Here is a 17,593-nt window from a genome sequence, read left to right as displayed (position 1 = left end):
ACTAAGGCTTAAGGAAGAACACAATGCAGAGACCCCACGCACACGGAGTACACACTGCAGAGCCACACACAGTGCACACTGCAGAACCTACACACAGTGCACACTGCAGAACCTACACACACCGCCTTCCAGGTAGAGAACACAATGAAGTAATAAAAATAAAAAAACACATTGCTCTCCTATCCCCCATTTCCCCGCTTCTCCTCAATAGTGTGGCGCGCAATGACTGACGTGCATAGACGTCACCGGAAGCTCTCCTCCATCATGGATTTCATCTGTGGGGGCAAGCATCACGCTGATACAGTTGAATGCATGATGGAAGCTGGCAACGGGCCATAGAGAAATGTCAAGCTTCCCAACCCAATCACGGCGTACAACAGCTCTTACCTTGCTCTGACGTACGATTGGCGCGCTTTTAGCCAGCATGACGATGCACGTGGCAGGTATTTATAGAGCGCGGGTGGACACGTGACACCGGAAGTGCGTCATCTTCAGTACCGTATCACGTGGGTGATCACCAGTTGTCATGGCCGTGGGTAGATGCTGGCGCATGCGCAGGGGCAGTTATGTAGGAGGCGTGTAGAAGGAGCAGGAGCAATGTCAACTTTGTCATTGACAGCGGGCGAACGCCCGCGCATGCGTGCTTGGAACTGAGTGGAAGCTCTGCACTGTAGAGACTCCGCTCTTCCCGTGACGTCATCCCTCTAAGGCTCAGCACCAGTCTAGACAAGAGCAGCTGATTGGTACTGAGTATACGGTTGTGGCTAAATCCCAGTCGGCTAAACGCCCTGGTCCTTCTGTGCACTGGGATTTAGCTTTCTCACACAGAGTCGGCTATTTCCTAGTTGGCAGAGGGACCAGGTCCTTTAGCCGGCTTGGATTTATCCTGCTCTATATAAGAATGCTAAATCCCAGTAGATAGAATGACACTTATTGTATATAGATATATATCAATACTGTCATGTCATTTTTTGAGCTGCAGCCTAGATATGACATCTGATTACACATTTATTTATACGTGACAATTATACACAAGAATTTTCCCCTTAATCCCAGTGTGTACAATATTCTGCGCCAATCTGATCCGCGTAGCATTTTATTTACTGGTGATCATATTTGTAGATTACACAACCACAGATTTTTTCCATGCATGCACCTAGGAGTGTTTTAACCCTCAGGCCATTTTCCATTTTTTAACATTTTTTTTCCTTCCCATAACTTATTTTTTCATCCACATCGCCTTTTGGTATTTTTTTTTTTATTTTGGCGGGACGTTCTTATTGATACCATTTTGGCGCGGATACCATGTTTTGATCACCTCCTATTTCATTTTATTGCAATGTTCTGGCAACCAAAAAAAGTCATCATGGCGTTTCGAGTTTTTTTCTCTTTGTGCCGTTTACTGATCAGATTATTTTACATTTTGATTGGTCAGACCTTTCTGAACACGTCAATTCCAAATTTCCAATTTATTTTTTTTAAATGGAGCAAAAGTGATATTTTTTTTTTCTTATATTTTTATGATATATGACGTAACTACATCATGCGTTGTGAAGGGGTCAATACTATAACTATTGGCCAAATGGACCTAATCCTTCTGCCGACTTGGATTTAGCCTGCTCTCTGTGAGAAAGCTAAATCCCAGTCGGCTAAAGGTCCAGGTGCCTGTGAGTGTTTTAATACTAGATCTAGTAGGTTAAAGGACCAGGTCCCTCTGTGCACTGGGATTTAGCTTTCTCAGGCCAGTCTCACACGTCCAGATAATTCCGGTACCGGAAAAATCGGTACCGGAATTATCTGTGTCCGTGTGCTGGTGCGTTTCTGTAGCACATCAGTGTGGCACACGTGTGCCCACTGGGTACCACATGCACCGTGCCAGAGACAGCGCTAAAGTTTAGCGCTGTCCCCTGCATTGTGCTGAAGCCCCATTCATATCTTCCCTGCAGCAGCGTTTGCTGTGGAGAAGATATGAATAATAGTGTGTAAAATCCAGATCCAGGTCCCCACCCCTGTGCGCCCCTCCTCGCTGTGATTAAAATACTCACCCAGCTCGCGGCTCCCTCGTAGCGTCCTGTCCTGGCCGCACCTTGTACTGTATGAGCGGTCACGTGGGGCCGCTCATTTACAGTAATGAATATGCGGCTCCACCGCCCATAGGGGTGGAGCCGCATATTCATTACTGTAAATGAGCAGCCCCACGTGACCGCTCATACAGTACAAGGTGCGGCCAGGACAGGACGCTGCGAGGGAGCCGGGAGCTGGGTGAGTATTTTAATCACAGTGGGGGGGGCGCACAGGGGGTGGGAGGGGGGTGGGGACCTGGATCTGGATTTTACACACTATTATTCATATCTTCTCTACAGCAAACGCTGCTGCAGGGAAGATATGAATGGCGGATTCAGCAACAGTGGGGGGGACAGCGCTTAATGTAGCGCTGTCCACTGCACGGCACACGGACAACGTCCGTGTGCTGTATGTGTTTTACATGGACCCATTGACTTTAATGGGTCCGAGTAATCCGTGCGCTCCCACGAACACTGACATGTCTCCGTGTTTGGCACATGGAGACACGGTCCGCAAAAAATCAATGACATCTGCACAGATGCATTGATTTTAATGTGTGTACGTGTGTCAGTGGCTCCGGTACGTGAGGAAACTGTCACCTCACATACCGGAGCCACTGACGTGTGAAACCGGCCTCACACAGAGTCCGCTATTTCCTGGTTGTCAGAGGGACCAGGTCCTTTAGCCGACTTGGATTTATCCTGCTCTATATACGAATGCTAAATCCCAGTAGATAGAAGGACCTTTATTGTATATAGATATATATGAATCCTGTCATGTGCTTTTTTTGCAGTAATATTGAGCCGCAGACTAAATATGACATCTGATTACACATTTATTTATATGTGACATTTATATGCAAGAATTTTCCCCTTAATCCCAGTGTGTACAATATTCTGCGCCAATCTCTTCTGCGTCCCGTTTTATTTACTGGTGATCATTTTTGTAGATCAGACAACCACAGATTTTTTCCATGCATGCACCTAGGAGTGTTTTAACCCTCGGGCGGTTTTCCTTTTTTTTTTTAAAAAAAAAAAATTTCCTTCCCATAACTTATTTATTTTTCCATCCACATCGCCGTTGGGAATTTTTTTTGTTTTGGCGGGACGTCCTTATGCCATTTTGGCGTGGATACCATGTTTTGATCACCTTTTATTTCATTTTGGCCGGGATCACACATGCGAGAAATATGTCCGTGTCTCGCATGGTAATACCCGGCATTGCCGCCGTCACTCAGGAGCGGAGAGTGCGGCCGCATAGCAATACATGCGGCCGCACGCTCCGCTCCTGAGTGACAGTGGCAATGCCGGGTATTACCATGCGAGACTCGGACGTATTTCTCGCGTGTGTGATCCCGGCCTTTATTGCAATGTTGCGGCGACCAAAAAAAAAGTCATTATGGTGTTTCAAGTTTTTTTCTCGTTATGCCGTTTAGGCTATGTGCACACGTCAGGTTTTTTGTGCAGAATTTTCCTGAGATTTTCCTGAGGAGAAATTGGCACCACTCCCAGGAAAACCGCATGCATTTTTTGTGCGTTTTTTATGCGTTTTTTTACATGCGTTTTTTGTGCGTTTTTTATGCGTTTTTTACAGCAGATAAAGTTGGTTGAAAAAAAAAAAAAACCCATGAGTTCATTTCCTGGTCCAACCCCTCTTCACCATTTAGCTTCCTTGTTGAATTCAAGATGGCGCACCATCGTCTAACTCCAGAACAGAACTGCCTACTGTTGCATACGGCACTACTTTTGCTGCACCACTACAGCGAGCTGGTAAGAAAATGTCATTAGATGTGAAAACTTTCCGTATTAGGCTGGGTTCACAATGTGTACAGCAGCCCGTTCAACACATACGTTCACGGTCTGCTGCAACGCAAGTGCTGACTTTGGCACATCACTAACGCAGATGGAGCATCTGCTAGCTACATCTGCGCTAGCAGTGACAGACACGGAAACGCTGCAGTCAGAGTCTAGAGGTCCGACCGTCACTCAAATGACGGCACATGGCTAGTGATGTCAGACATAGGAGTCAATGGTGGCGCTAGCAGACTACGTTTCACCGCATTATGCAGCGGTGTTACGAAGTCCGTCAAAACGGACTGGGGGAACGCAATGTGAACCCAGCCTTGCCAGCTGTATAACATGTGTTGTACAGTTCCATGTAATAACACATACTATATTCTCCCATAGGAGCAATCGCGGAGAAGAAGGGATAGCAGACGGCAAAAAAGGATGTGGGTTCATCCCATCATTCATGAACGGGAGGAAAAGGGACACTTCCATGTTCTTTATCGTGATTTAAGGAGGTAAGATATAGTGAGAAATGGTATATTGACAGCTGTGTTTCTTTGTACCTTTTTTTGATATATACAACATACATTATGTGTGTGTTTAAAATTAAAGTTTTATGTTCCTTTTTATTTTCAGCTTTCCAGATAAATTTTCTCAGTTTTGCCGTCTTTCCATTGAGGCATTTGATCGTCTTCTAATTCTTCTTGGTCCACACCTCACTTACGAAGATACGGTCATGCGAAGAGCGATCTCTGCAGAAGAAAGGCTGCTCATCACCTTGCGGTAAGGCCTTGCTGCTAGTGCACCCCTAAATGCTGCCACAAATGCTGCCTGTTTAATCCGTAATGCTGCCGCTATGCTGCGAGTGCCCCCATAATGCTGCCAGTTTCCCTCATAATGCTACCGCAATGCTGCGAGTGCACCGGTTCCCTCATAATGCTGCCGCTATGCTGCGAGTGCACCGTTTCCCTCATAATGCTGCCCCAATGCTGCGAGTGTACCGTTTACCTCATAATGCTGCCCCAATGCTGCGAGTGCACCCTGTTTCCCTCATAATGCTGCTGCAATGCTGCCTGTGTCCCCATAACGCTAGTGGCCATGATGTGGATGTTTTATCTTGCAACACAATTTGTGTTGGTAGGTTTTCTAAATTTTTTTTTTCTTTCTTCAGGTTTTTAGCCACAGGAGAGAGCTACACATCCCTGCACCTCCAATTTAGGGTTGGCAAATCGACCATCTCGCAAATTGTACGGTGCACATGTACCGTCATCTGGCAGAAGTTGCGGCCCATCGTGATGCCTTGCCCAACCGAGGAGACTTGGCTGCAGGTTGCAGCAGGCTTTCAAACTGTGGCCAATTTCCCCAACTGCGTAGGTGCTGTTGATGGCAAACATGTGAGAGTGCTAAAGCCACCAAGATCAGGATCACGCTTCTTTAATTATAAGAAGTATTTTTCAGTGGTCTTGATGGCGGTGGCTGACGCACATTACAAGTTTGTTGCCATCGACGTTGGTGCCTATGGTAGTACTGGGGATTCTCGGGTGTTGCAATTATCACAGATTGGACTTCAAATTCTTCGAGATGGCGGCACGCTCCCAGCCCCTAGACCTTTGCCAGGTTCCACACATCCAGTACCCTTTGTGATGGTATCGGATGAGGCATTTCCCTTGAAGCCCCACCTGCTGCGCCCATACCCACGAAGAGCACTGGATGACCGGCGGAGGATTTTTAATTATAGGCTGAGCCGTGCACGAAGATATGTGGAATGTACCTTCGGGATCATGTGTAGTCGGTGGAGGATCTTTCACACTGCCATCCAGTTAGATCCGGAGACCGTGGACACTGTGATAAAGGCATGCTGTGTGCTCCACAACTATGCTCGGGAATACAGCACTGAGGTAGTTGAGGAATTACAGGTGTCAGAATTAGATGCAGTGGACAACTTTGGTCAAGGAAGGCAATGTAAAACGGGTGTGCGTGTGAGAGAAACCTTTGCAGACTACTTCATGAGTCCTGAAGGTGCCGTGCACTGGCAATACTCTTGTGCCGGTGTTGAGCTGCCAGAACTGCAGAGAAGATCTGATGCCTAAACAGAATCAAGGCCCAAGACTGGACGTGAGATATAACAGCACAGAACATATGACGGCTGAACCCTATCCACTAATGAACCAGTCTGTACGGCACAGATGCTAACACCTGTGAAAATGTGAGGCGTAATCCCTATCAACCGTCGCCAAATCCCTATCTACCAAGGCCCCTTTTTAATTAATCTAATTGTAAACATTGCTAATAAATAAAAAATATTATTTAAACAATAATCGTTTCCATGTTGTTATTGTTTACCGTTGCTTAATCAGATCCCATTTCCGAGCTTCTTATTTTTATGATAATAAGAAATCTGAGTAGTTAAAATAATTTTTTTTAATAAAGTAAAAGAAAAATTAATTACATTAAAGAAACTTTTTTTAATGTATATGAACTTACATTTTATAACAAAACTTAAAGGGAACCTGTCACCCCAAAAATCACGGGTGAGGTAAGCCCACTTCTGTAATGCTGTAGATAAGCCCCCGATGTTATCAGAAAAAGGAGAAAAAGACGTTATGTTATACTCAACCACAGGCGCTCTCGCTGCTGGTCAGGTCAGATTGGCGTCTCCGGTCCACTGCGGCGCCTCCTATCTTCTTTCCATGACTTCCTCTTCTGATCTTCAGCAACGGCTCCAGCACAGGTGTACTTTGCTCGGCCCTGTTGAGGGCAGAGGATAGTACTGCAGTGCGCAGGCGCCGTGCCTCTGACCTTTCCGGCGCCTGCGCACTGCAGTACTATCCTCTGCCCTCAACAGGGCAGAGCAAAGTACGACTGCGCCGGAGCCGTGGCTGAAGATCAGAAGAGGACTTCATGGAAAGAAGATAGGAGGCGCCGCAGTGGACCGGAGATGCCAATCTGACCTGACCAGCAGCGAGACCGCCTGTGGTTGAGTATAACATAACGTCTTTTTCTGATAACATCGGGGGCTTATCTACAGCATTACAGAATGCTGTAGATAAGCCCCTGATGACGGTGGGCTTACCTCACCCGCGATTTTCGTGGTGACAGGTTCCCTTTAAAGAACTTTTGTAAGATTTGGTCATGAACTCAACGGTTTAACATTCAATACACTCCCGTCTCTACTGAAATAGGATGAGATATCAAAACTCAAAATTGATGGTATTCCGGTTGGTAGCCCATATCATTAACCCCTTCCCGACCCATGACGCCACGTAGGCGTCATGAAAGTCGGTGCCATTCCGACCCATGACGCCTATGCGGCGTCATGGAAAGATCGCGTCCCTGCAGATCGGGTGAAAGGGTTAACTCCCATTTCACCCGATCTGCAGGGACAGGGGGAGTGGTAGTTTAGCCCAGGGGGGGTGGCTTCACCCCCTCGTGGCTACGATCGCTCTGATTGGCTGTTGAAAGTGAAACTGCCAATCAGAGCGATTTGTAATATTTCACCCATTATAACGGGTGAAATATTACAATCCAGCCATGGCCGATGCTGAAATATCATCGGCCATGGCTGGAAATACTAGTGTGCCCCCACCCCACCCCTCCGATCGCCCCCCCACCCCCCCGATCTGGCCGGTACACTGCTCCGGCTCCCCTCCGTCCAGTGCTCCGCTCCCCCCCGTGCTCGTGCCCGCTCCCCCCGTGCTCCAATCACCCCCCCTGCACTCCGATCCACCCCCCCCCCCGTGCTCCGTTCCACCCCCCCGTGCTCCATTCCAGTCCCCCCGTGCTCCGTTCCACGCCCCCCGCGCTCCGTTCCACCCCTCCCGCGCTCCGATTCCTCCCCCCGTGCTCCGATCCCCCCCCCCCCGTGGTCCCCCCCCACCCTATCATACTTACCGATCCAGCCGTGGTCCCGTCCGTCTTCTCCCGGGCGCCGCCATCTTCCAAAATGGCGGGCGCATGCGCAGTGCGCCCGCCGAATCTGCCGGCCGGCAGATTCGTTCCAAAGTGCATTTTGATCACTGAGATATAATCTATCTCAGTGATCAAAATAAAAAAAATAATAAATTACCCCCCCCTTTGTCACCCCCATAGGTAGGGACAATAAAAAAATAAAGAATTTTTTTTTTTTCCACTGTTAGAATAGGGTTAGGGTTAGGGGTAGGGTTAGGGGTAGGGGTAGGGTTAGGGGTAGGGTTAGGGGTAGGGTTAGGGGTAGGGCTAGGGGTAGGGTTAGGGGTAGGGTTAGGGGTAGGGTTAGGGTTAGGGTTAGGGCTAGGGTTAGGGTTAGGAATGTGCACACGTATTCTGGTCCTCTGCGGATTTTTCCGCTGCGGATTTGATAAATCCGCAGTGCTAAACCGCTGCGGATTTATGGCGGATTTACCGCGTTTTTTTCTGCGCATTTCACTGCGGTTTTACAATTGCGATTTTCTATTGGAGCAGTTGTAAAACCGCTGCGGAATCCGCACAAAGAAGTGACATGCTGCGGAATGTAAACCGCTGCGTTTCCGTGCAGTTTTTCCGCAGCATGGGCACAGCGATTTTTGTTTCCCATAGGTTTACATTGAACTGTACACTCATGGGAAACTGCTGCGGATCCGCAGCGTTTTCCGCAGCGTGTGCACATACCTTTAGAATTAGGCTATGTGCACACGGTGCTGATTTGGCTGCGGATTGGCCGCTGCGGATTCGCAGCAGTGTTCCATCAGGTTTACAGTACCATGTAAACATATGAAAAACCAAATCCGCTGTGCCCATGGTGCGGAAAATACCACGCGGGAACGCTGCGTTGTATTTTCCGCAGCATGTCAATTCTTTGTGCGGATTCCGCAGCGTTTTACACCTGTTCCTCAATAGGAATCCGCAGGTGAAATCCGCACAAAAAACACTGGAAATCCGCGGAAAATCCGCAGGTAAAACACAGTGCCTTTTACCCGCAGATTTTTCAAAAATGGTGCGGAAATATCTCACACGAATCCGCAACGTGGGCACATAGCCTTAGGGTTAGGGTTGGAATTAGGGTTGTGGTTAGGGTTAGGGGTGTGTTGGGGTTAGTGTTGTGGTTAGGGGTGTGTTGGGGTTAGGGTTGTGATTAGGATTATGGCTACAGTTGGGATTAGGGTTAGGGGTGTGTTGGGGTTAGTGTTGGAGGTAGAATTGAGGGGTTACCACTGTTTAGGCACATCAGGGGTCTCCAAACGCAACATGGCGCCACCATTGATTCCAGCCAATCTCGTATTCAAAAAGTCAAATGGTGCTCCCTCACTTCCGAGCCCTGACGTGTGCCCAAACAGTGGTTTACCCCCACATATGGGGTACCAGCATACTCAGGACAAACTGCGCAACAATTACTGGGGTCCAATTTCTCCTGTTACCCTTGTGAATCTAAAAAAATGCTTGCTAAAACATAATTTTTGAGGAAAGAAAAATGATTTTTTATTTTCACGGCTCTGCGTTGTAAACGTCTGTGAAGCACTTGGGGGTTCAAAGTGCTCACCACATATCTAGATAAGTTCCTTGGGGGGTCTAGTTTCTAAAATGGGGTCACTTGTGGGGGGTTTCTACTGTTTAGGCACACCAGGGGCTCTGCAAACGCAACGTGACACCCGCAGACCATTCCATCAAAGTCTGCATTTCAAAAGTCACTACTTCCCTTCTGAGCCCCGACGTGTGCCCAAACAGTGGTTTACCCCCACATATGGGGTATCAGCGTACTCAGGAGAAACTGGACAACAACTTTTGGGGTCCAATTTCTCCTGTAACCCTTGGGAAAATAAAAAATTCTGGGCTAAATAATTATTTTTGAGGAAAGAAAACGTATTTATTATTTTCACGGCTCTGCATTATAAACTTCTATGAAGCACTTGGGGGTTCAAAGTGCTCACCACACATCTAGATAAGTTCCTTTCAGGGTCTAGTTTCCAAAATGGGGTCACTTGTGGGGGGTTTCTACTGTTTAGGCACATCAGGGGCTCTGCAAACGCAACGTGACGCCCGCAGAGCATTCCATCAAAGTCTGCATTTCAAAACGTCACTACTTCAATTCCAAGCCCCGGCATGTGCCCAAACAGTAGTTTACCCCCACATATGGGGTATCACCGTACTCAGGAGAAACTGGACAACAAATATTGGGGTCAAATTTCTCCTGTTACCCTTGGGAAAATTAAAAAATTCTGGGCTAAATAATTATTTTTGAGGAAAGAAAACATATTTATTATTTTCACGGCTCTGCATTATAAACTTCTATGAAGCACTTGGGGGTTCAAAGTGCTCACCACACATCTAGATAAGTTCCTTTGGGGGTCTAGTTTCCAAAATGGGGTCACTTGTGGGGGGTTTCTACTGTTAAGCCACATCAGGGGCTCTGCAAACGCAACGTGACGCCCACAGAGCATTCCATCAAAGTCTGCATTTCAAAACGTCACTACTTCACTTCCGAGCCCCGGCATGTGCCCAAACAGTGATTTACCCCCACATATGGGGTATCAGCGTACTCAGGAGAAACTGGACAACAACTTTTGGGGTCAATTTCTCCTGTTACCCTTGGGAAAATAAAAAATTGCAGGCTAAAAGATCATTTTTGAGAAAATAATTTTTTTTTTTATTTTCATGGCTCTGCGTTATAAACTTCTGTGAAGCACTTGGGGGTTCAAAGTCCTCACCACACATCTAGATTAGTTCCTTTGGGGGTCTAGTTTCTAAAATGGTGTCATTTCTGGGGGATCTCCAATGTTTAGGCACACAGGGGCTCTCCAAACGTGACATGGTGTCCGCTAATGATTGGAGCTAATTTTCCATTTAAAAAGCCAAATGGCGTGCCATCCCTTCCGAGCCCTGCCGTGCGCCCAAACAGTGGTTTACCCCCACATATGGGGTATCAGCGTACTCAGGACAAACTGGACAACAATATTTGGGGTCCAATTTCTCCTATTATCCTTGGCAAAATAGGAAATTCCAGGCTAAAAAATCATTTTTGAGGAAAGAAAAATTATTTTTTATTTTCATGGCTCTGCGTTATAAACTTCTGTGAAGCACCTGGGGGTTTAAAGTGCTCAATATGCATCTAGATAAGTTCCTTGGGGGGTCTAGTTTCCAAAATGGGGTCACTTGTGGGGGAGCTCCAATGTTTAGGCACACAGGGGCTCTCCAAACGCGACATGGTGTCCGCTAACAATTGGAGCTAATTTTCCATTCAAAAAGTCAAATGGCACGCCTTCTCTTCCGAGCCCTGCCGAGTGCCCAAACAGTGGTTTACCCCCACATATGAGGTATCGGCGTACTCGGGAGAAATTGCCCAACAAATTTTATGATCCATTTTATCCTACTGCCCATGTGAAAATGAGAAAATTGAGGCGAAAAGAATTTTTTTGTGAAAAAAAATTACTTTTTCATTTTTACAGATCAATTTGTGAAGCACCTGAGGGTTTAAAGTGCTCACTAGGCATCTAAATTAGTTCCTTGGGGGGTCTAGTTTCCAAAATGGGGTCACTTGTGGGGGAGCGCCAATGTTTAGGCACACAGGAGCTATCCAAACGCGACATGGTGTCCGCTAACGATGGAAATAATTTTTCATTCAAAAAGTCAAATGGCGCTCCTTCCCTTCCGAGCCTTACCATGTGCCCAAACAGTGGTTTACCCCCACATATGAGGTATTGGTGTACTCAGGAGAAATTGCCCAACACATTTTAGGATCCATTTTATCCTGTTGCCCATGTGAAAATGAAAAAATTGAGGCTAAAAGAATTTTTTTGTGAAAAAAAAGTACTTTTTCATTTTTACGGATCAATTTGTGAAGCACCTGGGGGTTCAAAGTGCTCACTATGCATCTAGATAAGTTCCTTGGGGCGTCTAGTTTCCAAAATGGGGTCACTTGTGGGGGAGCTCCAATTTTTAGGCACACGGGGGCTCTCCAAACGTGACATGGTGTCCGCTAAAGAGTGGAGCCAATTTTTGATTCAAAAAGTCAAATGGCGCTCCTTCCCTTCCAAGCCCTGCCGTGCGCCAAAACAGTGGTTTACCCCCACATATGAGGTATCAGCGTACTCAGGACAAATTGGACAACAACGTTCGTGGTTCAGTTTCTCCTTTTACCATTGGGAAAATAAAAAAATTGTTGCTAAAAGATAATTTTTGTGACTAAAAAGTTAAATGTTCATTTTTTCCTTCCATGTTGCTTCTGCTGCTGTGAAGCACCTGAAGGGTTAATAAACTTCTTGAATGTGGTTTTGAGTACCTTGAGGGGTGCAGTTTTTAGAATGGTGTCACTTTTGGGTATTTTCAGCCATATAGACCCCTCAAACTGACTTCAAATGTGAGGTGGTCCCTAAAAAAAATGGTTTTGTAAATTTCGTTGTAAAAATGACAAATCGCTGGTCGAATTTTAACCCTTATAACTTCCTAACAAAAAAAAATTTTGTTTCCAAAATTGTGCTGATGTAAAGTAAACATGTGGGAAATGTTATTTATTAACTATTTTGTGTCACATATCTCTCTGGTTTAACAGAATAAAAATTCAAAATGTGAAAATTGCGAAATTTTCAAAATTTTCGCCAAATTTCCGTGTTTATCACAAATAAATGCAGAATTTATTGACCTAAATTTACCACTAACATGAAGCCCAATATGTCACGAAAAAACAATCTCAGAACCGCTAGGATCCGTTGAAGCGTTCCTGAGTTATTACCTCATAAAGGGACACTGGTCAGAATTGCAAAAAACGGCAAGGTCTTTAAGGTCAAAATAGGCTGGGTCTTGAAGGGGTTAAATAAGTCAGGTTGGGAGTAGACACTGCTATTGGGCATACTGGAACGATGGCCAGTTGAACTAGGTACAGGTGTATGGCCACTGTACGCATCTACTTGATTGGCCCTGTATGTTGCCGCCTGTCCGTAACGCTGCGATGCAGCAGCTGGTGGTGGTGGTGGTGGTGGTGGAGGCATAATGGGGTTGCTGAAAACGTTGAAAATACCCGTCATTACTTGTGGAGCAGGGGGTAGGGTTGGTGTGTCATCAATTGCCATTAACAGACAATTGACAGCTGTAACGAACATTTGCTGCTTGTCCCGTGGCAGTGTTCTAACACGGTCTGCCAAAAATGACCCAAATTTGTCATGCTCATCTTGCTTAGAAGAATTATCAAGAAGATTGAGCGTTTTACTCGTTAATTGTTCTATAATTTGACCTTGTTTGGTCTTCTTTTGCACCGGTCTTTTCACTGCCACGGGACGGACAGAAGCAGCCCCCCTCCCCATGTGCCTCGACACACCGCCACCAGAGTTTGCACCAGCGTCAGAGGAAGTAGAAGTTGTGGTATTTGCTGCAACGTCATGTTCTCCAAGGGAATCACTTATTTCGGGTGACCTTCCGGACAAAGACATGTTCCCCGGAGATTCTTGGCTGTTCATTATGCTGTCTTCTACTTCCTCTCCAATACTGTCCACCGTGGTGTCACCATCGGTAAGGTCCGGAGGTGTTTGGGCAGAGATGTTGCTTTCTGTTCTGCAGACCCAAAAATAAAACACCGGTTACAAAAATACAAATCATTACGTCAAGCAACACTATTTCTTTATATTATCTACCTCCTCAAACTCCGGCTTCCCAATATGAACTTCAGCTGGTCTCCATAGGGCACCCTCTTCCTTGGCGGCGAGCTGCCACTCGGAGTCTTGAGTGATTTAAGATATCTGTCTGTGACAGACCGCCATCTCGTCTTCACATCGCCCACTGCAAATTTAAAATTTTTAAATAAAACATTACAAATCCATTCTTCTTACTTTTTTTAAAAAAAGGAAATAAATTTATACTTACAAATCTGTGTTTGCTGCTGTGTTGGGAGATTCGGCCACTCTGGAAAGAGAGCGGTTACTATTTTGGGCCAGGCATCACGTTTTGCCCCCTTGTACTTTTCACTTGACCGGTCCCAGACCTCAGGGTGTTGTTCAATCTTCATAAAAAAGGACAACAAGTAAAAAAAATTGAAATTAATTGTGGCCAACAATAAATACACGGTTATGTACATTTGCATATTTTAGATATAGTAGCATACATCGCAGCAACATAACATAGTGATCAGCCACGTAGTATATTGCACAGGCACTTAGTATATTGGCCAGCCATGAAGTATATTGCCCATCCACGTACTATATATTACCCATCCACGTAGTATATTCCACGTAGTATATTGCCCTACGTTTATGGCCAATATACTACGTGAATGGGCAATATACTACGTGAATGGGCAATATACTACGTGAATGGGCAATATACTACGTGGATGGGCAATATACTACGTGGAATATACTACGTTGATGGCCAATATACTACGTGAATGGGCAATATACTACGTGGATGGGCAATATATTACGTGGATGGGCAATATACTACGTGAATGGGCAATATACTACGTGGAATATACTACTTTGATGGCCAATATACTATGTGAATGGGCAATATACTACGTGGATGGGCAATATACTACGTGGAATATACTACGTGGATGGCCAATATACTACGTGAATGGGCAATATACTACGTGGAATATACTATGTTGATGGGCAATATACTACGTGGATGGGCAATATACTACGTGAATGGGCAATATACTACGTGGAATATACTACGTTGATGGCCAATATACTACGTGAATGGGCAATATACTACGTGGATGGGCAATATACTACGTGGAATATACTATGTGGATGGCCAATATACTACGTGAATGGGCAATATACTACGTGGATGGGCAATATACTACGTGGATGGGCAATATACTACGTGGATGGGCAATATACTACGTGAATGGGCAATATACTACGTGGAATATACTACGTTGATGGCCAATATACTACGTGAATGGGCAATATACTACGTGGATGGGCAATATACTACGTGGAATATACTACGTGGATGGCCAATATACTACGTGAATGGGCAATATACTACGTGGATGGGCAATATACTACGTGGAATATACTACGTGGATGGCCAATATACTACGTGAATGGGCAATATACTACGTGGATGGGCAATATACTACGTGGATGGGCAATATACTACGTGAATGGGCAATATACTACGTGAATGGGCAATATACTACGTGGAATATACTACGTGGATGGCCAATATACTACGTGAATGGGCAATATACTACGTGGATGGGCAATATACTACGTGGAATATACTACGTTGATGGCCAATATACTACGTGAATGGGTAATATACTACGTAAATGGGCAATATACTATGTGGATGGGCAATATACTACGTGGATGGGCAATATACAAAATATAGTATATTGCCCATCCATTTTGTATATTGCCCAGCCACGTAGTATATTGCCCAGCCACATAGTATATTGCCCATCCACGTAGTATATTACCCATTCACGTAGTATATTACCCATTGACGTAGTATATTGCCCATCCACATAGTATATTACCCATTCACATACTATATTGCCCATCCACGTAGTATATTACCCATTCACGTAGTATATTGCCCAGCCACGTAGTATATTGCCCATCCACGTAGTATATTACCCATTCACGTAGTATATTGCCCAGCCACGTAGTATATTGCCCATCCACGTAGTATATTACCCATTCACGTAGTATATTGCCCAGCCACGTAGTATATTGCCCATCAATTTCGTATATTGCCCAGCCACGTAGTGTATTAATGAAATAAAGACACAGAGTTTTTGACCATATTTTATTATTTGGGTATTGGAAGGGTTAAAAAAAAAATGGTTTACAATGGAACAGGTGCAATTGCACCTGTCCCATTGTAAACATTACTGCAGATGACATATATCATCTCTGCGCAGCCTCACCGGCTGAACGGAGATGAACTGATAGCATGGGAAAATTTTCCCACGCTCCAGAGTTCACCTCCGGTCAGCCGGAGAGTCCGCGCAGCTGCAGTGACTGCCGAACTAGTTCCCCCGAACAGCGCGAGCTGCGTTCGGGAGAACTCGGTATACAATTAACGGGATCGCTTTACGATCCCGTTCATTGTATCGGCGGCCGCGGTTTAGAGCAGCCGCATGTTATGTGGCTGCTCTAAACTCCAGATCATCGTGGGACAATCGTTTAATTGGATGCTGCGGAGGGTAGGTATACGTTGTGGTTTGTTATTTTAATTTTTTATGACAAGGGAATCGTGGAATTGGGCGTTTAGGTGAGTATGGGTTTTTTTTATTTTTTTTTATTTTAGGTGGCGATCGCCGGGGACAGGTAATTATAAGGTAACCACTGGCCACCAATGAAATTGTACTTTTTATTATTATTTATTCCACTGTCCACCAATGAAAATAAATAATAATTTACATATCCGTTCCACTGGCCACCAATGATAATTATTAAACACTGGCCACCAATGTAAATAATTATACACTGGCCACCAATGATCATACACTGGCCACCAATGTTAATACACTAGCCACCAATGTAAATAATTATACACTGGCCACCAATGATCATACACTGGCCACCAATGACAATTAAGTTTAGGGGAGAATAGGGGTATATAACTAAGTTTATTAGGGGAATGGGCCCGTAACCACTGTTCACCAATGACCATAGGGGACATTTCATGGGGGAAATAGTACATTGCAGCAGGGACAGTTCGATGGGAAATACTGCTCCCATCGAGCTGAGCCTGCTGCAACGACTTGGAGGGAGCAGACATCGGCCGATGAGACTAGTCTCATCGGCCGCTGTCCGAACACACGCGCACACACATATATACACATACACACACATATATACACATATACACACACACTTACCACACTTATCATCTGCACCACATCCAGCCTCATCCGATCATACCCCTCCATGTCGGCAGCCATAATACAGGAAGACGGGAATGGTGAGTTTCCTCTTCCTGGATTATGGGATGGGCATGAATGGCATGATGGGATAGATGGCATGTCACTTCCTGTAGTTTTTCAGGAAATAAACGCTAGAAATCCGCAAATTTTAATATGATTGCGGATTTCTAGCGTTTCAATACAAGTCAATGCATGCGGGAAATCAGCGATTCCGCAAAAATAATGAACATGTTGCTTCTTTTTCCGCAATTCGTTTTTTTTGCGGAAAAAAACGCTACATTGGCACAATTTTTGCGGATTCAATACAAAAGATTGGGAGCCTTATGTTAGCTTTTTTTTCACGTTTTTATCGCGATTTTATTGCGTTAAAAACGCGAAAAAAACGCAAAAAAACCTGAACGTGTGCACATACCCTTACCAATCAGATTATTTGACATTTTGATTGGTCAGACCTTTCTGAACACGTCAATTCCAAATTTGTGTATTTTTTTTTTAATTGCGCAAAAGCAATATTTTTTTTTCTTATATTTCTATGATATATGACGTAACTGCATCATGCGTTGTGAAGGGGTTAATACTATAATTATTGGCCAAATGGACCAGGTCCTTCTGCCAACTTGGATTTAGCCTGCTCTCTGTGAGAAAGCTAAATCACGGTCGGCTAAAGGACCAGGTCCCTGTGAGTGTTTTAATACTAGATCTAGCAGGCTAAAGGACCAGGTCAGGGGCTGACTGGCAAATTTTGGCCTGGGGGGCAAGCACACAGCAGTGGCCCATGAGTAGTGGCTCATCCTTAAAGGGGTTGTCGGATCTTATGCTACATGTCTACAGTCACTATGTGTGAATCCTCATATCGTGTGCACTGTGCGCTGTGAAGATTCTCTGGTGCCGTCAACAGGTGGTCTTGTGACCA

The 17,593-nt window shown here is 45.2% G+C and overlaps 2 protein-coding genes across 2 annotated transcripts; one reads left to right on the top strand and one right to left on the bottom strand.

Moving 5' to 3' along the window:
• The first annotated feature begins 3,698 nt into the window (after nucleotides 1–3,698).
• On the top strand, nucleotides 3,699–6,169 carry LOC138673952 (uncharacterized). The gene is made up of 4 exons (XM_069761966.1): nucleotides 3,699–3,833; nucleotides 4,251–4,366; nucleotides 4,488–4,634; nucleotides 5,023–6,169. The coding sequence occupies exons 1-4, from the start codon at nucleotides 3,750–3,752 to the stop codon at nucleotides 5,939–5,941; spliced, it is 1,266 nt and encodes a 421-aa protein (XP_069618067.1). The 5' UTR covers nucleotides 3,699–3,749; the 3' UTR covers nucleotides 5,942–6,169.
• An 812-nt stretch (nucleotides 6,170–6,981) lies between these two features.
• On the bottom strand, nucleotides 6,982–13,821 carry LOC138674456 (uncharacterized). Its single transcript, XM_069762296.1, has 4 exons — nucleotides 13,656–13,821; nucleotides 13,427–13,571; nucleotides 12,567–13,346; nucleotides 6,982–7,024 (listed from the first exon to the last, which is right to left on the bottom strand). Exons 1-4 carry the CDS (start codon nucleotides 13,795–13,797, stop codon nucleotides 6,982–6,984), a joined length of 1,110 nt encoding a protein of 369 aa, XP_069618397.1. The 5' UTR covers nucleotides 13,798–13,821.
• Between the last annotated feature and the right edge of the window lie 3,772 nt (nucleotides 13,822–17,593).

This window comes from Ranitomeya imitator, chromosome 4 (assembly GCF_032444005.1).
Source record: "Ranitomeya imitator isolate aRanImi1 chromosome 4, aRanImi1.pri, whole genome shotgun sequence".
In the NCBI taxonomy this organism is placed as follows: Eukaryota; Metazoa; Chordata; class Amphibia; order Anura; family Dendrobatidae; genus Ranitomeya; species Ranitomeya imitator.
The sequence above is the reverse complement of the archived record's forward strand: the minus strand, read 5'-3'. Positions and strand labels throughout refer to the sequence as shown.